Source organism: Tachysurus vachellii, chromosome 8 (genome assembly GCF_030014155.1).
Source record: "Tachysurus vachellii isolate PV-2020 chromosome 8, HZAU_Pvac_v1, whole genome shotgun sequence".
NCBI classification, from domain to species: domain Eukaryota; kingdom Metazoa; phylum Chordata; class Actinopteri; order Siluriformes; family Bagridae; genus Tachysurus; species Tachysurus vachellii.
This window is the reverse complement of record NC_083467.1, coordinates 14,154,211-14,176,715: the sequence shown is the minus strand read 5'-3', so window position 1 is coordinate 14,176,715 and position 22,505 is coordinate 14,154,211. Positions and strand designations below refer to the sequence as shown.

Here is a 22,505-nt window from a genome sequence, read left to right as displayed (position 1 = left end):
TGAGTATTGCATGTCCAGTGCAGTGCAGTCCGGAGTGATGTGATGTGATGTGATGTGGTGAAGCTGACTGGGTGTGAGCGTATCCCGGCATGCCTGACACAAGCGGACGGGGGAGGAAGAGGAGGAGGAGGAGGGTGAAGTTAAGATGGCAGCGCTGCTAGGGCTGTTACTTGGCCGACCTCGAGAAAAATACAAGGAATAAACAAAAACAAATAAAAAAACGAGGACGTCAGCTCGCGTGTTTGAGAGAATTCGATGTAAGAAAATGTATACTCGGTTTGACCTCAAGCGCTGTTTTGCACAAGACAGGCTTTAATATTCTGTTCCGAGAGAAAGAGCGGCTTATTTCGCAGTTGCACCAGCGGCGTTACGCCGACATTATTACCGGATTGGAGATACCGGAGCTACCAAACTGCTCTTGTGCTCGTTTGCATTTTCGTGGCGGATACATGGGGGGAAAACCTACTGTACGCTTTACGACGGGTTAAAGTACCTATTGATCGCCAGCTAGTGACATATTGATGTAATATATGCATTGTTCCCCAAAACGATGATGTGCGCTGCTGCTGCGGCAGCTGGAGCCGGCGGCGGGATTCTGTCTTTATCCCCGTCCATGGGGCTGGGTGTGAGAGTCTTACCCGGAGCTTTACCTGGAGCTGGGGCCGAGTTTAATTCTGCCGGTCCCGGGATGAGCTCCTGTTCCACCTCAGGGTCCCAACCGGACTGTCGGAGCCGATACCAACTGCTCCTTTCGGGGCGAGCTTTGGCGGATAAGTACAGGAGGATATACACAAGCACTGTCAGCGATAAAGAACAAGGCATAACCCTCGGCAGGTACGTGTTGTCCAGTTAAATTGGATAGCTATGTGTTCTATATAAACAAAAATGGCAAACAAATAATAACATAGCAAAGCTATAAAGCTAATTGACCAGTCAACACAAGCTAGCATTGTGTTGCTAGCACTAGCTAGTGTTTGCTAACTTCCGTGTGTTATGCTAAGCAATGTTAGCTAGCATTTTTATATTTTTTTAGCTGATAAAACACTTTTAAATACAGATACGACCAGTGTATGTTGACATAATGACAGTTGGTGCTAGCGTTATTAAAACCAGGACCGAGCAAAGCGAGTATGCTAGGCTAGCAGTTACTAACCACTAACGGTTAATTTAGAAGCTAGCTAGCAAGAGAAATTCTGCATAAACTAGCACACTGGCTTGTTTTTGTCTAGCATGTGTTTAAACTCTGGTCTGTCTTACTACATTTTTTATTATTATTATTATTATTCAGTCTGAACACACATGATATCTTGTTCTTGTTTTGTATGATTAGCTGACTAGTTAACTATTTGCTTTATTACTTATATTATATTATGACAGTGTAGAGCCGACGCTGCAAAGCAGGCTCCAAGATACGTTTATAACAATTATCGGATTATCGCAAAGATGATAATACAATGCTAAAATCGTGTTTGTGTTTCATTTTCTGTTCAATTCCTGAACGTTTGGTGGGCGCGCCTGACTAGCTCGTCGTAATGTAATTACAGGAATGCAGTTAGATAACAGTTATACAGGCCAAGCCTTTGCATAAAGCCGTCTTTATCTTTCATAAGACAGAAGTTATTTAGGAAAAAGCATGATCTAATTCATTGGTAAATGTAATAATGAACCCTGACCCAAGGATTCTTGTTTGTAATGCGCATAGGCCCCTGTTCATTGGTTAGCCTGCGCAGGCTGGAGCAGCATTGTGCCTTACGTCACCCTGTCCATAACCCAAGCGCTGCTGCATCTCCGGCTTCACTGAGCTTATTTACACAAGTTCGCCTTTTTATCTCTATTATGTCTTCTGCGTTCATTTGTGTTACGGTCACAATTTAGTAAGGCATAGCACATTGACACGTAGACATGCGTTACATTTAACACGCCCAGTCGTTAAATAGACACTTTAAAGTATCGGCACTGCCCCGTTTTTCGTTTGTGATGATGGTGGCTTGTGTGTTCCCAAGATAAACAAGGCAGCATAATCACAGCTGTCTCACTAGGTAGGTATGTACATTTATATGACTTAGCTCATGCCCATGAACGCGGTGTACACCTCTGGCTTAAACCATGCCCGGGTCATGCCACTGATGTTTCGCTTGCAGCTGAGCTCTGATATCAGTCTTGTTTTAAAGATGTATCTATTTTTTAATAAGTGCAACCGGTGCTTAAGTTTGTGCTTTGCTTGTCATTCATGACAATGACAAATTTTGTCATTTCCAATTATTTAAAAACTCAAGCCTAGTAAAGTTAGTACGAAACACTATACTGCCTGATACGGGGGAAGAGAAAATTATTATGTAAGATTGTAATCTCACTGGAGATTGTCCTTGTGCTGGCATCCAAGCAAATTAACATTTGTCATTAAAGGTACCATGTTGGTGTAAGCACATTTAAATGAGAGAAAAATATCACGGACTGACTGTTTTTGCTCAGAAGTTTATCTTCTTAACCTTATCTTAAAAATATCATAATTGGATTATATTTTAAGTGTCAAATTTGATTATGTTGATTATTTAGTGTGCGTGACAGTTTCTACTGAGAGGTTTCCTCAATAATTGATAAATAAATATAAACAGATAACATGAAGGTTTTAATGTTGCATCCTTAATAAGTTGGATCAGTGGTTAATGTCAGTTTTTAGAACACCAATGTACAGTATGTTTTCGTCATTTGTGGATAATGGCTCTCACTGTGGTTCGCTGGAGTCCCAAAGCTTTAGAAATGGCTTTATATCCTTTTCCAGACTGATAGATCCCAATTACTTTCTTTCTCATTTGTTCCTGAATTTCTTTGGATCGCTGCATGATGTGTAGCTTTTGAGGATCTTTTTGTCTACTTCACTTTGTCCGTCAGGTCTTATTTAAGTGATTTCTTGATTGCGAACAGGCTTTATTTGTTTTTGCTGCTCCCTAAAAATATGGATGTTCACTGTTGGTGATTTTCAGATATTACTCAACCCATGTGGAGACATTATTTAGAAGATATTCATTTAGAAATAAATTTACCGAGTGCACTTAAATGGGCCGATCAAAGTATTTATCAAAATCCACTTATTTTCTATTGATCATGTTAGTAGTTTACACATGTAAGCATACTTGGTATAGAACTGGTGAGTCACAATGACATGCCTGTGTTTATTTTATGTATCAGTGTATTTCTGGTTGCAAGGAATTTAACTCTTTAAAATATTTATTACACTTGGTTTTCGTTAATGTTTCATTTTTTAAATTGTTTTTTTTAGGGGAAAGAAGGCTTTGACTAAGAAGAAACTGAAGAGGCGGCAAAAAATCAGATCAAAAGTCAGAACAAGAACAAAGGTAATGTGAAAACACTTAAACCAGTTTTGTAGAATCTACCAAATTTGTACAAGCTATGTATGAATGAGTTATGCATTGATTGAAGTCCCAGATTTTTCCTTTTTCATTTCATTCAAGAAGTATTATTTTGCCATCCTTTACATTGAAAAGGCAACTCTAATGACCTACATTCTTGGCGTGCCCACCTTTGTCAGATCCTTTTAGTGTCATCTGCTGCTGGATGCCGTAATTACATGGTGATCCACCACAGAAAGAGTCTTTTGCCAGTAGAACATTGGGATGCGCATTTCACTCATTTTGTGAATTCAGGCACTCCATAGATGTAAGGAGCATTTAAAAAATTCTGCTAATCTTGTACCTTGACCAAAATCCACAGCATTTGTTGACTGTTAGTTATGTTTTTTTTGTCTAAAGTGTGTGGGTTTTCACATGATGATGGTGAACTAGTTAAAGAGTTGAAATCTAAAATTTGTTAAAGATGTAACTGTCAAAGTGTATGTGATCACAATGAGAATTTATGTTTGTATTAACTGGTTAGTACAGATATTTACTGTACCAATGAAGGAAATATTATTGAATGCTCAATATTAGAACCTTGGCTGATTATAAAATTAATTCCCTTTGGTGCAATTGAGGCATGATTCATGCACTTGCCCATTGTACTTGAACAGGTAATAAACAGGTTTTGTGAAGTGAATGGCCTCTATTTTATTCCTAAACCTTAATAAGTGTTAAATCATCCTGCAGTCAATATATTTAGTTACAATACACGTATTCCATCTTCTCTGTATTAAAATATTAGCAAATGAGGCTCTCTCATGGTACAACAGAAAAATGCCTGCACTGTTGTTAGAAGTTTGATTTTGAATTCCAAAGCTGCCATAGCTGTCTGTGACTTGGCGCTCAAGCGAGCCCTCTGTGTGGGAAGGATGGCACACTTAAACTTCCCTGAGTCATACTAGCCAATCATATCTGTCTGTGTGCTCACATACTGTATGTGGAAGAGGGTAGATGGCACTTTCCACTTTTCTGAGACACCACATGTGTTCAGCTGCCCTGTCATATAGCGTGAGCAGCAGTTTGAAAAAGAAAATGATGCTGGCTTCATGTCCTCAACAACCTTATGTTAGAGAATTTAGTTTTAGGGCATAATCAATACCTGAACAATGATTTCAGTATTTGAATACTAATGACTCAAATGACATTCAAATCACATCTCTCTTTACATATCTCTTTGACAAATGTACTGTTTTACTCTGCCAGTGATATTGGGTAACAATTTTAATGTTAAAAAATGTAGCATGAGGAACATGATTTGTGTTAGAAATGCCCAGATTAGTGTCCAGAGATGTTAACCTATTAGAACCTGGAGAAATTGTATAGTGATGGCCAGATAGTATTAACAAGGATTTCCTGTAGTGGGGTGATACATTTCTAAATTATGCCCATGATACTATGATATTCCTCATTGAGTGACATGTCTGAGTAGGGCCTGGGGTGTCCAGTTTATCTACAGACCAAGTTGTGATAACTTATTTAGTGATGTAAACTGAGGATTGTTTGGCTGCAGTCTTATTCATATAATACAGTAAGTTGTATTTTGTGATGGGGTACGGGGACTAGCTGCTGTTTAGCAGTCCTTGTGGGAAAGTCAGGAATAGTCTAGAAATAGGACAGTACACTGGGTTCAGCTGATCTGAACACCGTTTACAGAACGATCTCTGGTTAATGTCATATAGTGCCCCGTGCACGAGGGACTCTTGCATTCAGAAGTGTTTCCTGGATTGCTGGATCAGTCCTCAGTTTCTGATTTGGTGACCTGGTTATAACGTCTAAATCTCATAATAAAATTGTGACAGCAACAGCGATGGGATAACATGCATAGATTCGATTGTTATGCTCAATTTTGAGACAGTAAATTCTGAGAGGCATATCTTCACCTTTCAGGAGATTCAGACACTGGTTACCTGAGCACGACTAGCAAGGTTATTTAGAGCTAACCATTCAAAGCGGCTTGAACTACTGGGAAATCAAACCAAGTATAGAGAAATTAGAAGTGTATAGAGAAATGGATTCTGTTGGGGGAATACCAATACCACATCAGGGAACAGTGATTTAAAATGATTTAACATTTAGACACCTTCTAGTGTACGTGCAACACAAGGAGGGGATAAATTTAATAAATTAAAACTTACGTTTCATAATGCAAAAGTTGAAATTTCTGCTTTCAGAACATGGACCTAATGGAGGTAACGTGAAGACAGATACATGAATTGCATTTGTAGTCTTTCTTTACTAGGGTATAAATAAAATCTGAAGACATCCAAGCTGCCATATTTACTACTGTTTGCCTGTTACACAGGTATGTGTCACACTTCTACCTGACCCATTAAATCTGTACATTTATGAGGCTGTTTTCTGACTAGCTAGTGCAGGGGTGGCCAACCAGTCAGAGACCAAGAGCCACATTTTTTACTGTGTTACCGCAAAGAACCACATCATACACATGGGCACACATGAACATCACCTTTTTTCCCCTGCCATTTTGAGAGCAAACTTGACACAAATTGTTTACTCAAATGATCTTGCTCCTACTGGGAAACTTTTGAGGTATTGTCATCCCACTCACATGCGCGTTTGATGGAAATGCCATATTGAACTCAAGTGAAGCGAACACGCACATTAAAAAGACACAAATACAAACTTCGTTATGAACGTAAGAGCTGCATGAAACCGGGCAAAGAGCAGCAGGTTAGCCATCCCTGAGCTAGTGTCAGATACTGAACTATGTATGTGTCTGAGAGATGAGAACAGTGAAGCACGTTAAAGGCTTGTCAAGCAAATAAGCTGTGTCCTAGTTTTAAGAGATACCAGGTAACATGACTTCTGCTGTCAAGTCGTCAATACGTCATCAGTTAAGATCAGGGTTTGTTTAAAAAAAAACTTCTATGCTGTATGTTTTGCTGGTAAATAAATTGATCAGAAGAATCATTTTCTTATGTGTTGCTCAAGCAGTTTCATAACACTGGATATTTGTAGTGAGGAGTTTGGCTTTATAGTCATCATTGTTCTGAGAAAGACCTTTCAGGTCAGTGATTTAACATCATTATCAATATTAATCCATGTATAGCTGTTGTGTTTGCAATGCCAGGAACACAAATTTATTAGGCTCTTAGAGCTGAGTACATGCCAGTAAACACTTGCACACATAGAAGAGATTTGGGGAGTGGCTGGGTCATGATTGGCTGTTGCTAGACGACCCATGTTGCATGTCTCCACAGCAACAGCGTTCCTCACATCCTGAACTGAACACCAGTCTTTGGAGGGCAATTCCTGCCTGTGTTTGGATATTCTTCATGCATCAGATTTATTTTCCCTAGTGAATAGGAATGGTTCCTGGGCATGGATAAGAACAATTAATGTGACTGTAGCAGAGAGGAGCATAAGCAGCAATTATCCCTCCTAATGTTCTGTCAGTCTCACTGCAGTCTGCTTCGATCTCTACATTTCTCCTTTCTCCGTATCTTTATCTGTGTCTCTCTGGATGCTACGGCATGCTATTTGTGCTCCCAAATAAACATGGGTGGGATCTTTCACAAATCAAGGGCTTGACCTGAGGACTGAAGGTATTGCTGTTATAAATTACAGCATGTAACAGCTTGCCCTATCAGACCCGGTGTGACAGATAGATGTGATTTTGTTCTGTGGAATGACTTTCTGGCTGAGTGAGCGTGGGAAGAGATTTTTTTTTTTTTTGCTGTGTGTAACATAGAGCTAGGCTATATGGCCAAAAATATTCGATGTCGAATATTTTTTTAATACTCTGCATTTGTGATAATTTCTGAATAATATCCGTTGATCAGAATCAGAACCAGGATCAGAATCAGGTTTATTGGCGTTGACACATACAAGAAATTTGGTTCCAGCTGTTTGTGACTCTCAAAAGTACAGACATAAATAACACTATACTATACATTTAGCTTGGACTATACAAGACAAAACAGACTATACAAGACAATACAGCCGATGTGAGACAATACAGACAGTACGAGTATTAAATAGGAATAACAATATATGACAGATCAGTTATGTACATAAAGTGTGAGAGTGCGTGGTAGTGCAAATAACAGTATTGTGCTTTTGTACAATATACAGCAGCAGTAGTGTGTGTAACATATACAGATGATGTGATGACTGACCGTTAGAAACATTTACAGGACATATGTACAGTTACCCAATAAACAAAATATCACCAGACTTGCAGTGATCATTTTACATTTTTAATGTGTCCTGGGGCTCGGGAGCAAAAAACCCAAAGAATCTCAGCTCTCAAACAAATCCCATAAAGTTATTATTAATTAAACAAAAAGCATTATTGCATTCTGATTAACACGAATAACAACACAGCAACTTTGAGTATTTAAGTATCTTTGATAGGCATTGGCTGTATGATTTTCAGTAGTTCAGAGATCTTCTTGTCTTGTTTTGCTTCAGCTTTGGAAACCGCAGTCATTTTAGACTATTTGGTCTTGGTCAAAATAGAGTGCGACTACGATATTGTGTGAATTAGAGAGAGGTCATATAAAATATGGCTGCTGAAATATGCAGTAGTTTTGCTGCAACTAAAAAAAACATGTTAATAATTTTACGTGTAATGTAAAATATTGGAGAAAATGTCCCTGGGATGCACATTTGCTCAAAGAATGCGTCCATGATGAAAACCATGCATTAAAGACTCCGGTCACAGAGGTAAAATGATCACTGCGCTCGATAGTACTTATTTTTAAAGCTTATTACTTTTTAAAACGATAGTACGTATTTTCAAAGTTTCTGCAGGGGTAAATTTGTTTGGTACTCAACTAGGTTAGTGACATCTCCAATGTGTAGCCCACACACATGCATTGTTTGTCTGGAAACTCAACTAACTAAGACTACAATCTGCTAGAACTAGTTTGAATAGATGTGCTTGGCTGCCTTCTCAGCTGGCCTCAGAGGAATCATGAACAGCCAGCTGATCACATCTTTTTGAACTGCAGCTCATGCAACGTCAGGGGATGATGTAATACCCTCGAGGGAATAGAATATCTGTCTACTTCTACATGCATGTGCTCCCAGATTCCCGACAAGGGAGAGTGTATGACTAGTTTTGCTCTCTTTGACTCCTGGCCATGGATAGCGGTGGATTAGAACTCACAACCTCTGTGTAGCAGGTCAAGCTTTTCTGTTGAGTCACTTGGGAGAACTCGTCCCTGCCATCCTGTTCACTTTGGACATATTAGAAATCACATGTGAGCTGCCTGTCTGAGCAATAATTTGCAAAAACAGATTTTGATCTAATCCTCTTTCCTTGTTGTGCTTATTTGCTTATGTCTTATTCATGATATTCACTATGTAGAAGACCCATCTCACAGAGCCTTTCTCCCCCACCCCATCTCTTCTACCTCTTCTCTCTTTTCTCTCCCTCTTGCAGACAGAGAATCTTGATGGGGCCTTCCCAGTCCCAGACATCAAGCTCCACAGTAATCCATCTGCGTTTAATGTGTACTGTAATGTTCGGCGCTGTGTACTGGACTGGCAGCAAAAGGAGACCTCCCTGGCCCTGGCTTCCCGGAACTCTGTTCAGAGTGGTGACTCGGACAGTGAGGAAGAGGAGGAGTATCGTGAACCTGCTGTCAAACTACCCAAGGTCAGTGGATCACAATATTGTTGATAAGACTCTAGTGCATACCTAACATTAACATGTTATTGTAGATTTATTTAGACTCACATAGAAACAGGCCATCTGCGTAGTTGCTATGTGAACAGAAAGCAGTGCAGCCTGCAACACAGGGTGGCTTTTTTAGCACTGTGCTTTCACACGCATTAGGTTCAGTGGGATGAACTGACTTTAGTGATGACTGACATTGCTGATCGTAGCAAATTGGCTCAATTAACAGTGGCGTCTTGATAAGTACATTGTTAAATTAATTGTTTAATACACGGACATATTGAATCATCTCATATCAGTTGATACAAATAGTATGCTGTATCGTTACACACCTGTTCTAACGATAGTGCTGTCTCATGTTTCCTAAAACACGTTCCCAACAAGCAAATCTTATACACTCAGCGATTTTGCTAGTAGTTAGTGGAGGTCTGGATTCAAATAACCATATTTTAGAGGCTTGACTTTGCATTTTTCAGTATTTATTTGTGTAGTTAATAAACACTTTCATCAGAAGTGATATGAGAAGTGTTCTGCTTAGAGCAGTAACACTCATGGCTTGTTCTTGTTTTCGTCAGATCATTGGCATTGGACTGTGCGGAGTGTTTGAGCTTATAAAGGAGACGCGGTTCTCACACCCCTCACTGTGTCTGAGGAGCCTGCAGGCACTGCTGGACATGCTACAGGGGCAACAGCCTGAGAGCTTCCAGACAGAACCACCAGATGTGCTGGGTGTGTTTCTGTCCGTCTCTTATTCTAGCTCTCGTCCTCTCTCTCTCTCACTCACTCACTCACTCACTCACTCACACACACACACACGCACACAGACACTCACTCACCCATTCACTCATTCCAGACAGAACCACCAGATGTGCTGGGTGTGTTTCTGTCCGTCTCTTATTCTAGCTCTTGTCCTCTCTCTCTCTCTCTCTCTCTCTCTCTCTCTCTCTCTCTCTCTCTCTCTCTCTCTCTCTCTCTCTCTCTCTCTCTCTCTCTCTCTCTCTCTCTCTCTCTCTCTCTCTCTCTCTCTCTCTCTCTCATACACTCATTCACCCACTCACTCACTCACTCACACTCACTCTCACACACGCACACACACTCACTCACTCTCACACGCACACACACTCACTCACTCACTCACTCACACACACGCACACACTCTCTCTTTCTCTCTCTCTCACACACACACATTCTCTCTTACACATACACACATACACAAACAAAATGAATTCTTTCTGTGGGTGTTCTTATGTATACAGAATCTCTGTTCCACCTGCTGCTGGAGACCACAGTACGGAGTACAGGAATGAATGACCCCACTGGTCAAGCACTGACCGCTCTATCCTGTGCCTGCCTGTTCAGCTTGGTGGTGGCCTGGGGAGACACTGGAAAAATCCTGCAGGCTGTATCTGCTATTCTCACGAATAATGGCAGCCATGCCTGCCAGACTATCCAGGTTAGAGGAGCTTTTTACCTGCATGTTGTCCGAATACAAAAGGAGCTTTCTGACTGAGACACAACTACATCAGTAGATCTCGAGATATCATCTGAAAAGATTATTTGGATTTATAAAGTATCAATGTAATATATTTCTTACAGCATTCCTTAGAGCATTTGCAGTGCTGTTCTTGTCTGAGCAGTGAGAATATTAGTCAGCTCCAGAATTACCATCCTCATATCCAAAAGAAATTATATCTTAAGTCACCATCCATCATGGGGACACAAAAGCAATTGCTATGCAACATTGATTGTAAAGGATATACAAAAGACGTAAGCAATTAAAAAATCTATTAGGCTCAGTCAGACCCATAATAATAGGAAGAGTTGCGTGAGTATATTTTATCACAGCAGAATAACAGAATTGCACACAGGTTTATTGATTTTTGTGGTGTCGGGTTTTAAAACTATTAGAAGTTGTTATTTACTCCATGGCAGGCTTCAGCATATAATAACTGATGGACATTTTCAACATTTTTCTTTTGAAAGTTTTTCAAGCAGCCTCATGTGTTCAAGCTCAGAATTCTTAATGTAAGCTGCCATAAAGGGTTTGTTGTGGCTTATAATATTATTATTATTATTATTATTATTAATAGTTTATTACATGACTGTTTGATTCAAGTCATATTGAGTGAATTCTCTTTAGTTTAATTGTCGTATGTGGAATCTGTGTAAAAATCTTTTGTTAAGTCAGACAGCTCACAGCTTAATTCAGGTATGATATTACATTAGAAAACATAATAAATCTATTTGATGTAGAAAATGTCTTAGTATGCTTTGCCTAAAATGATGTTGGCCTGAGAAATGCACTGCTTGATTTTTTTTTTTGATTTTTTATTTAAATACATTATTCTGTCTGTGTTTATTAAGTAGGTTTTATATCTTATACTCCATGACCTGCTATTATCTCATACAAATCATGCTTAAAATCATGCTTGATTTCTGATGAACAAAATAACACTAGTTGAGTTACTTGTATGCCACACAATTAAAAACACTTGTCCTTCCTTATATGCTGGCTGTATCTTATAATTCTGGTTTCACACACTGATTGCTCTGTTAAAAAGCCCAGAAAAATGGACATTGTTGGCACAGTCATTTTGAGATGTGAATTAGACTCCACTTGACACTTGTGTGCATGTGCTGTTTAGGTTCCAACAATTCTGAATGCTCTACAGAGGAGTGTACAAGCAGTGTTAGTAGGGAAGGTCCAGATTCAGGACTGGTTTGGGAATGGCATCAAACGAGCTGCACTGATGAACAAATGGGTTCTAAAAGAGGTGAGCATTGATGAGGATGAGCACTGCCTGCTCCAAACGGATGGATCCTTCCTTTACCTGCTCTGTAAGGACGGTCTCTACAAAATCGGCTCAGGGTACAGTGGCACTGTTCGGGTAAGCCCGTGTCCTTCTGAAATGTTTTTGAATTAGTTTTGGTAACACAAGATTATATTATAAAGGTAAAATGAGATTATGCGATTATAAAACAGTCTGTTATTGCAGGGCCATGTGTATAACTCCACATCTCGCATCAGGAACCGAAAGGAGAAGAGGTCGTGGTTGGGATTTGCTCAGGTAACAGACTCCTTACCTGTCTTCCACAGAGAGCTGATGATGAATGCCACACGCAGGAGCAAAGAGCTGTAAATTTGTTATGTGTTGTTTGATAGGGCTTTCTGTTATATCGGGACATGAACAGTCACAGCATGGCAGCCATCAAGATCAACCCAGAGACCCTGGAGCAGGAGGGCACTATTACAATGCCTGGTACGAACAACTGCATTTATGGAAGTGCATGCTGGTGCAAACAGTTGTTCATTTAAAGAGTGACTTTGTTTAGTGTTGGGATTTAAATGATGTACTTTTTTCTCTAAGGTCTCCAAGCAGAGGGACAGAACATAATCTTTACAGATGGAGAATATATCAACCAGATAGCAGCCTGCAAGGATGTAAGTACTTATTTGTTTTCAAACTCACCAAAGCTATTTTTAAGCTTTTGTGCTTCATGTCTAAACGTGTTAATTGTGTAGAGATCTTCTTTGCAGGACTTTTTTTGCCTTTTGAATTGTAAACCTGCCCCATAAGCATAATAAGAAACCATGCAGTGTGTCATCTGGCCATTTTCTCAGAGTTACACCTAGTCCTTGATTACATGGTGCCAGTGTAGAGGAGATGAGATATGAATGGTATTGTTTCAAAGGAGTGTTACATACAGACAGACAGACAGATGGTTTGTTTGTATGCATAAATGTTTCCATCAGCAGAATTTAGGCAGCTACCACGGATATCCTGGAGGAGGAGCATGTGCATTCTGTCATGTTTAAGCACAGGAGAATTACAGAAAGAATAAACTCCAATACCCAGTAACTTCCTCCTTCACCCCAGTGATACAGACGCAATGATACAAACAGGATATCACACTTCAGTTGTAGTGGCATGCTGTCTGAGGCGGATGTGGCTGTGTGCGTCTGTCTGTGACAAATTGTCTATTGAAGCTGCTGGTTGGTGTTCATTGGTTTGCGACCAGGAGGAAAATTCTCAGCATTGTTCAATTGCACACATTCAGATTGCTGTAGTTTATCTTGATAAATGTAATAAACAAGTGACAGATTTACAAAAAACTTCAGTTTGAATGTTTTTACAATAGCACTAGTTTTCTTCACATTATTAAGTGGTAAGTTTAGCTGAATTTTAGCTATTTGATGACATTATGTTTATCTACGTTATCTCGTGTTAACAGACTTACCTTGCAACCCAAATTCAGTGCCACAGGGTTAGGAAGCATTGTGCATCAATTATGTTAGACTTATTTTAAAATGCTGCTGAGTTTTATGTAGTGATTACGCTGTCTTGCTGGCTAATTAATTAAGAGTGGAGAATCTGACTAGCTGGACGTTTTTAGTCTGTATTTTTGCCTTGTAAATAACTCTAAGATTCTGGGGTATTTGGTTTGACGCGTACAGTGAATAGGTTGCATGCTTGATTTATAGCCCAAGAGCTGTTATAATTATAATGTTTCCAGATGCTGTATGAATCTTGAACCATCAAAATATGAACCAACCTACTGCATACATTCATATTTATAAAATTGGCAACACTAATGTGTGTAACATTTGATATAGGATGGCTTTGTGGTGCGAATATATGCCACAAGTACAGACCCGGCCTTGCAGCAGGAGTTGCAGCTCAAGCTGGCTAGAAAGTGTCTCCACGCCTGTGGCATCTCTCTCTTCGATTTGGAAAAAGACCTGCATATCATCAGTAGGACACTTGTTTCTGTGTTCCATCATGGTTTTAGAAAATGTTGCTGAGCATATCACTTAATCTCACATTTACCTGTTAATAGAACACAAATCACCCAAGTCACATGAATTTATCCTGCACGTTTTAATGTGTTTGTGGTCACATCCTCAGGCACAGGGTTTGATGAAGAAGCAGCGCTGCTTGGAGCTGGTAGAGAGTTTGCTTTGATGAAAACAGCTTCTGGGAAGGTCAGTGTTTGCAATATAATGCCTTTTTGCTAGTAATGGGTGTAAATAAAGAATTTCATACCATGTGTTACATAAGATCAGTGATCAGTGTTGCATAAATATGATAATGCACTTAAGTTAGAGGATATTGGTAACAACTATTTTGCTTAATTTTTTGTGAATGTGCATCAATCTCTTCCTGTGAGTGTTTGCACACAAGCACTTCTGGCATTGAGGGTGTCACTGTCATTGAGCACTGTGAGACTGTTTTTAACTGCCGACACTTCACAGAGAATACATAGTGCCTACATTAAAGCAAGAAAATGCACTCAGTTCATAAATCAACTTAAAAGGTTAAGTAACAGGAATAAACTGTGCTATTCTACACTTTTAAATAATTAGGCGAAAGAACTTTAGGGGGCTTTTTACACCTGGTCACTTCATGCGTTTTCTGTGATCCGATAGCTATCTGATGGTAAAAAGACCAGGTCTAAATGCCCTCCGAAACGTTTTCGAGACAGATATAAATCCGATCGTTCAGACCACTTCAGGAGGTGGTCTGGGACGCATTTCAGATGAAACTGGACAGGTGTAAATGAATGTGGTTGTTCAAACCACAAAAGTCAGCGCTATACTTGTCCCAAATGGAAGTACGTCGCTCGCAGGTGACTCGCAAGTCGTGCATCGCGCCAGAAACAAATATGTTTTACCACCAGTGCTGGCTCCGATCTTTCACCCAGGTGTCTCGTTGGGTCTTAAAATGCACTGCTGCTGTTAGCAAAAAGGCAGCAAACAGTAAATGCTGTTTTTTGTAGCAACCGCATACACCAAAGCGTGTTCCATTTCAATTACCCCGGAAATGAGGTAAAATATACTGTATTTGCATTTTGGGCGGGAGTAGAAAGATCGGATTGATATCCGATTCGCCAAGACGCATTTATGTGGCCTAATGTAAATGGAACAGTTTTAACAAAACAGATAGCTATCGGATCAGAGAAAACACATGAAGTGACCAGGTGTAAAAAGGCCCCAAGGCTTTGTCAATCTTCATAAAACCACTTTGTAAACACTAGCAGCTAATAATGATTAGCAGGATAGCTTGCAAACTAATATATTGGTGACAGGGATATTTAGAGATTAAGGTTGGATTTGATTTAAAACTTAGATTTGAATAGCATGTTCAAGATTTCTAATCAGAATTAACAAGTAAACTTTGTTTGGAATTCACAGCTTTTGAAATTAGTTAAATGCCAGCAAACACTGCAGTAACTGTACATGTATGAGACTAGACTGTTTGTCAAAACAATTTAGTACTACAGTTTTTTTTCTAACAAAATTTCAAGCTTTATCATCTCATTACACCGTCATATAATCTTCACATTCTTAGAAGACATTGAATTGAAATTGAGTTTCTATTGCAGTAATATGGTCTATCCATCCAACCATTTCCTCACCACATGACTTTCACACCACCCTACCATTACACTCTGCCTGTTACAACTGTGTGGATATCATATAAATGTTAAAGCTTCAGCCATGCTGTTTGTGGCCCTAATGTATGCTGCCTTTGTTTTGTCATTTTTTGTTTGTTTACTTTAGATTTTTTTTTATGCAGCAGCAGCTGCAAATGTGAAAGAGTCCTCTGTTTATAACAGTTACTTTGGCCATTTACACAGGATAAAGCACCAGTCTTAAAGCCACCTGAGAAAACAGTAAAGCTGCATAAAGGTTTACATTTGCTTATCTACCTTTCTTCACCTTTCTTGTAGATCTACTACACTGGAAAGTACCAAAGTCTTGGCATTAAACAGGGTGGACCATCAGCAGGGAAATGGGTTGAACTGCCCATTACAAAATCACCTAAGATTGCACAGTTTTCAGTGGGCCATGACGGCTCCCATGCCCTTTTGGTGGCTGAAGATGGCAGTGTTTTCTTCACTGGATCTGCCAGCAAAGGAGAAGATGGAGAGTCAAGTAAGTTTCTGTTGTCCTTTATTCCATATCTTTTACAATCTTGTTTTAAACAGTTTCATTCATATATAGTCCTATTAATTGAGGTTTCACTTTCAGGTTAATTCAGTATAACTATTTAATCACTAGTGAATAAACTTTGTGAAGATTGAATTGAGTAGAGTCCGGTTTATCATGCTGACATATTTGTCTTATAATTATCTTTAAAAGAAATTAAACCAAGATTTGAAATGGACCTCTATTATTTGTAAAAAAAAACAACAAAAACAAACAACAACAAAAAAAAAACAATTTTACACTCACCTGTTAAGTACTTATATACAGGTCTATAATATACAGGTCTAATATCTTGGATAATTGCTATTTGGTTGATCTTTTGATGCTTGCTCATTTTCAGCAAAGAGTCGCAGACAACCAAAGCCCTACAAGCCTAAGAAGATAATCAAGCTGGAGACAAAGACTGCGGTATACACAGCCTGCAACAATGGCAGCAGCAGCATAGTAACTAAGGATGGAGAACTCTACATGTTTGGCAAGGATGCCATTTACAGTGACAGCACCTGTAAGTGCTTATCTCTGGGATTGTCACTAAAGTCTTTATAAAGGATCGACTGGCAGTTAGTTGTCTGTGTGGAACTTATCTATAATATATCCCTGACAGCATCATTTGATGTTTCTGCCTGTTGCCACTGCTTTATTGTATGAGCCAAACAACAGTTAATATTATCTTAATTTAAGTTGATTAAGATAACGGTTATCAAAGGATGATTTGCTGATTTGAAGTGATGCCTGTACATGTGTTGCAATGGTTCTGACTAATATTGTGGTTGTAATCTTTGGTAGAATTAAAGTTTTTCCTCTTTTCTCAGGTCAGGTATCAGATTTGAAGGGGCACTTTGTAACTCAGGTAGCCATGGGGAAAGCCCATACATGTGTGCTGACTAAAAACGGAGAGGTGTGGACATTTGGAGTAAACAACAAAGGCCAGTGTGGCCGAGACACAGGAGCCATGAGTCAGGGAGGGAAAGGTAACAGTCAGCTTTCCAGAAGTTCAACTTTGCAGTAATGCAGCTATTTAGTGATTTTGTAATTTCTTGATTTTTTTTGGACATCATGTTTGCTGCCTTGGTAATTTGAAGAAGATTCTTTTTCTTAATTTTCTGCTTTTACTGTTTACAGCTTTTGGGGTGGAGAACATGGCTACAGCAATGGATGAGGATTTGGAAGATGAGCTGGATGAGAAGGAGGAAAAGTCTATGATGTGCCAGCCAGGCATGCACAAGTGGAAGCTGGACCAGTGTATGGTTTGCACTGTATGTGGAGACTGCACTGGATATGGAGCTAGCTGTGTGAGCAGTGGAAGGCCAGACAGAGTGCCTGGAGGGTGAGTAACTCACATGAGAGTAACGCAGCAGGAACTCACATTGCTAGCCAGTGTGCTGTTATGTCTTTAGATTTGTTGTGTGTCTGTGTGTGTCTGTGTGTGTCTGTGTGTGTCTGTGTGTGTCTGTGTGTGTCTGTGTGTCTAATGTATGTCTATGGGTGTGTGTATGTGTATTCTCTTTAGAATTTGTGGTTGTGGTTCTGGCGAGTCGGGCTGCTCTTCATGTGGCTGTTGCAAGGCTTGTGCTCGTGAGCTGGATGGCCAAGAGGCCAGGCAGAGAGGGATCTTTGATGCTGTGAAGGAGATGATACCACTAGACCTGCTGTTAGGTACAGCACCAACTTACGACTGGTTTTCAAACCATCCACTACCATCTCTAGCATATTCATTTCATGTTGAAGAGCTACTTTATCTACATTTTTTTTGTTACTGTTTTGCCTGTCAGCATTGTGCATGTGTATATGTGTGTGCGCTCCACTGACTGGCATTTCCTTTTCATGCTCATCATTCACCGTCTCCATGTTGTCTCTTGTTTGCCCCCTCTTTTCTGCCCTGGCGCTTCTGGGTCGTTTTTATTTTAGCTGTGCCTGTCCCTCCCCCTCCAGGCGTTAATATAGAGGAACACATCCAGATCCGACAGGAAGAGAAGAGACAGCGCGTCAATCGCCGCCACAGGCTAGAAGAGGGTAGAGGTAAGATGCAGTCATGACATTACACACACACACTCTCTCCCACAGACTCCTAGTTCTTCAGATTCTCAATGCTATGACACCTTGCTAATACCTCTTAAGTATTTAAGACCTGGAGCTTTGTGGAGTTATTGAATCAGGGCATCGCTTCTCTTGGGTCCTATAATCTTTTTCACATGCAGCTAATTTTTTCCTGTTGTGTGCCTGGGGCTTGCGTTGGTCCACATACAATAAATTTGATTATGTTTTGAAAAGAAATCTTTCACTATTGATTTATCAAATCTACTTAAAATAAATGTAACCCAAAGAGATACTACGGATAGATACAACCTTTACATGTGATCGTGACTTTCATGTGGAAGTGCCCCCCTTGCTTGTGTTTTATGGTTTGCCATGTGTTTCCATTTGTGAAATGCTTTGCCCATGCATGTGAAAGTTTCTTTCTCCCCCCCATAGGCCCCCTTGTATTCCCTGGCCCCCTTTTTATGAACCAGCGTGAGCAGGCCCTAGCCAGGCTAAGACCCATTCAAGCCTTTAAGCTAATGCGGGACAAACTCAAAGGTACTATGGTCTTCACTAAAGATTCTGCTTGGAGTCCAGCTTCCTGCTCTTTTCCCTCATTTAGCACACTAGTCTTCTTTACCTTCTTGTTCCCATTTTTATTATTCTCACTCTTGCTTTCTTTAAAAAATAAAACTTTTACCTTTTCTCTCCCTTTCTTTAGCTATTTTTTCACTCACTAGTTTATGTACACTATGGTAGAACTACATAAATAAATTGTATGTTAATTATATTCTGTTTTCCTCTTTTTGAATGAATGTTCACTCTGCTCTCCATATGTGGTAAATAAATTTGACTTAAATATCACTCAATATTTGCATATTTCAGCTTGATTATTGTAAAAAAAATGTGTTCAACCATGGTGCAGTAGTGTTTGCAGAGTCTGGCTAATATGTGCACAACAGAGTTCACAAAAGCAGATGGTGTTATTATTGCAGGTGCATTTGACTTGTGAAATCAGTAGGAGGCGTTTCATCACATTTGATAAAGTAAATGTATTCATCATGACTATGAGAAGTAATACAATACGTCTACAGTATATAGGGAACAGTTTATTAAAATACAAATACTGTTTCACACGCGGGGGCACGGTGGCTTAGTGGTTAGCACGTTCGCCTCACACCTCCAGCCTTGTGTGTGTGGAGTTTGCATGTTCTCCCCGTGCCTCGGGGGTTTCCTCCGGGTACTCCGGTTTCCTCCCCCGGCCCAAAGACATGCATGGTAGGTTGATTGGCATCTCTGGAAAATTGTCCGTAGTGTGTGATTGCGTGAGTGAATGAGAGTGTGTGTGTGCCCTGCGATGGGTTGGCACTCCGTCCAGCGTGCATCCTGCCTTGATGCCCAATGACGCCTGAGATTTCGGAGGGTTCCGAGAGTTCGGATAAGCGGTAGAAAATGAGTGAGTGAGAGTGTTTCACACACCTTCTGGTGGTGGATAAAATGTGTGACCCCGATGTGTATTAGCCCTGAAGTTGTGGGGGAGCATGTCTGCCTTCATGTTCACACTTAAGGCACACTCTTTTGCCTGTTCAATTAATTAGTTAGTTAGTTATTTACTGAGAATTTGTTCACCTCGCTGGTTTGATTAGGACTGTGACATGCTTTATTTTTGATGTATTTCATCATTCATATGTCTGGGCTTTTCTCTTAGTTTTAATAAGCAACCTGTCATCAATTATTTATTTATTTCATTTTTTTATGTTTGAAATGCCTTCTAAAAGAAACCCACCTAATTAGCTGTAACTTTACATATGTTTTATTGTTGTGGTCTCATCTAGCATCTTTTTCTGTATTTATTTTCCTTCGATTCTCTGTGCGTGCCTTTAATCTTTCATTTCATTGTTAATCTTGAAGCTCCAGTTCTGAATCACTTTTCAGGTGACTGATTGCCTTGGTCTTTCTCGTCGTATATGTGAGGTGGTTCCCAGCATCATCAAACCGTGCTTTTCTTTACAGATGGTAGCAGTGAGCGTGGTGACAAAGATGCAAGTAAGATCACTACCTATCCTCCTGGAGCAGTGCGCTTTGACTCTGAGCTTCGTGCGGTGCAGGTCAGCTGCGGCTTCCACCACTCTGGTAAGCTAGAACTACAGCTGACTATACAAACAGATGCTAATACAACAATTCTATTGATTACCTTTGTAATATAGAATAGAATAGAATTACACAGCGCTTTTAGTTGTGTTTCCATTGTATCACATTATATTATTTACTAGTTACAAATCACCTTATTTGCAGCTCAATGCATAATAAATACCACTCCTATATGTTTTAACTGTATGCTAATCTCTCTTTCACAGTGGTGCTAATGGAGAATGGGGATGTGTACACATTTGGCTATGGGCAGCATGGACAGCTTGGACATGGCGATGTGAATTCTAGGTAATAATAACGAGGCTTTAATTTGATACCGTATGGTATTTTGGGGTAAATCTTTTAAATATAAGACAAACTGGTCAGCCCCAGCTTGTTGACCTGTGGCTTTATTTTGTTCTGCAAAGGGGGTCTCCGACTTTAGTGCAAGCTCTCCCGGGCCCCAGCGTGCAGGTTACCGCAGGCAGTAACCACACAGCTGTGCTCCTCATGGATGGACAGGTCTTCACTTTTGGGAGCTTTTCGGTATGTCACAGTTTTTCATGTGTACCTATTCCTAGTACTCCATATTAAGGTGTGTAATGTCTTAAATCCTGAGTCATGCTAAAAAACACAGTGAGGATTTTGTTTTCATGGTTATGGCAAAAGCACAAAAATAACATTACATAATGTCACAGTGTTGTGTATTATTGCAGGGCAGCACTAATAGTTTTAGTTTCTATGATGACATTCTGTACAGAGGTAGGACTGCAAGAGCTGAGACGAAAGTTTTAGAGGCTAAAATAGGGTCTCAGTAGTAATGTAAGTAGCAAAGTGACAAAGTCCCTCTGTACAAGCAAATTTTAAACATAATGCCCTGATGCAAAACTCTACTAACATCATCGCAGGTTAATTGATTTATGATCAAAAGGGAAAAACGGGTCAAATAAAGACTTCTACCCAGCCAAATTAGCAGCACATTGGGGTTGCCACAGCAAATTTTGTGCCTACACAAAAATAAAACCCTGATGGTTTTTGCATTCTCTCACCAGAAAGGACAGCTTGGTCGGCCCATTGTGGACATGCCCTACTGGAATGCCAAACCTTCGCCCATGCCCAACATCGGAGCCAGATATGGTCGCAAAGCCACTTGGATTGGAGCCAGTGGTGACCAGACCTTTTTGAGGATTGATGAAGCACTAATCAACTCTCATGTCTTGGCCACCTCGGAGATCTTTGCCAGCAAACACATAATTGGTACATCATTTCTGGAATTTGAGGGACTTTTCCAAGAAATTGGTTCTAATAAAAATGCTCCTGCTTGTCCTGGAATAAACTGATTTATGATTTGATCTGCTTAGGTTTGGTTCCTACCTCTATATCCGAGCCCCCTCCCTTCAGATGCCTGCTGATCAACAAAATGGATGGAAGCTGCCGGACATTCAATGACTCAGAGCAGGAAGATCTACAAGGCTTTGGCCTCTGCCTAGACCCCGTATATGATGTCATCTGGCGGTAAGGATCTGATTACATTCTCTGTGCTGAGCTGGCTTTCTTATTAAGAATATGCTGATGTTAGATGAGAAATGAAAAATGGCATTACTACATATCCATCAAGCATGATAGTGGCAGCACTGTATTGTTCAGAGCGGAATACATATATATTTGTATTATGTGAATCCAGATAAGAGTATGATGAGTATATGTTTTTTAGTTAACATGAGTCAGTATATCTGTCAGGCTGCACATGTTTTTTCATCTTCATAGTTCATAATTATCTTTTTTTCCCCCAGGTTCCTGCCCAGCACCCGAGAGATGTGGTGCTATAATTCTGTAATAGCAGACGCCCGCATGCCTACAGCCACGGATATCCAGTCACGTTGCAGCATCCTGAGCCCAGAGCTGGCACTGCCCTCAGGATCCCACGCCACCACCACACGCTCCCACGGAGCCCTTCATGTCCTGGGTACACCAATAACCTCATCAATCAGACTCCTTATACACTCTCTCTTTCCACGTTGTATTCTGTTGTCCATGACACAACCATTCCTTTTGTTTTACTTTTTTGTAAAACCTTCATTATTATTATTATTGTTATTATTATTTTTATTCCCTTTTACTTTCCCTAGACTAAATTGATAGTGACCATAGTAGATGTGAAACAGCACATTGCTTTCCTTTTATACCTGGATTGAGAATAATGGGCTAATCATTAGAACTATCTAGATCAAAGATTGTAAGAAAATACTGTACGATTATGTTCTTCAAGCTCTTTAAAACTGGCATGATGCTGCAGCATTTG

At 40.0% G+C, this 22,505-nt stretch overlaps 1 protein-coding gene across 15 annotated transcripts in view; it reads left to right on the top strand.

The window, feature by feature from the left end:
- Positions 1-118: 118 nt before the first annotated feature.
- Positions 119-22,505, top strand: part of mycbp2 (MYC binding protein 2) — a 60,450-nt gene continuing 38,063 nt past the window's right edge. For 10 of the 15 annotated variants that reach the window (XM_060876411.1, XM_060876409.1, XM_060876408.1 and 7 more), the window contains exons 1-24: positions 119-834; positions 3,281-3,356; positions 8,827-9,042; positions 9,639-9,792; positions 10,320-10,516; positions 11,709-11,951; positions 12,060-12,131; positions 12,227-12,323; positions 12,432-12,505; positions 13,679-13,817; positions 13,971-14,047; positions 15,796-16,000; positions 16,395-16,559; positions 16,867-17,025; positions 17,177-17,381; positions 17,565-17,710; positions 17,963-18,073; positions 18,527-18,631; positions 20,087-20,206; positions 20,431-20,512; positions 20,632-20,749; positions 21,256-21,460; positions 21,565-21,718; positions 21,997-22,169. In XM_060876411.1, coding sequence (XP_060732394.1) covers positions 551-834; positions 3,281-3,356; positions 8,827-9,042; positions 9,639-9,792; positions 10,320-10,516; positions 11,709-11,951; positions 12,060-12,131; positions 12,227-12,323; positions 12,432-12,505; positions 13,679-13,817; positions 13,971-14,047; positions 15,796-16,000; positions 16,395-16,559; positions 16,867-17,025; positions 17,177-17,381; positions 17,565-17,710; positions 17,963-18,073; positions 18,527-18,631; positions 20,087-20,206; positions 20,431-20,512; positions 20,632-20,749; positions 21,256-21,460; positions 21,565-21,718; positions 21,997-22,169 — 3,577 coding nt within the window. In that variant the 5' untranslated portion in view covers positions 119-550. Of the gene's footprint in view, positions 835-3,280; positions 3,357-8,826; positions 9,043-9,638; positions 9,793-9,915; positions 9,939-10,319; positions 10,517-11,708; positions 11,952-12,059; positions 12,132-12,226; positions 12,324-12,431; positions 12,506-13,678; positions 13,818-13,970; positions 14,048-15,795; positions 16,001-16,394; positions 16,560-16,866; positions 17,026-17,176; positions 17,382-17,564; positions 17,711-17,962; positions 18,074-18,526; positions 18,632-20,086; positions 20,207-20,430; positions 20,513-20,631; positions 20,750-21,255; positions 21,461-21,564; positions 21,719-21,996; positions 22,170-22,505 lie in introns of those variants that run through there. The other 5 variants (XM_060876410.1, XM_060876399.1, XM_060876403.1 and 2 more) reach the window with 4 other exon arrangements.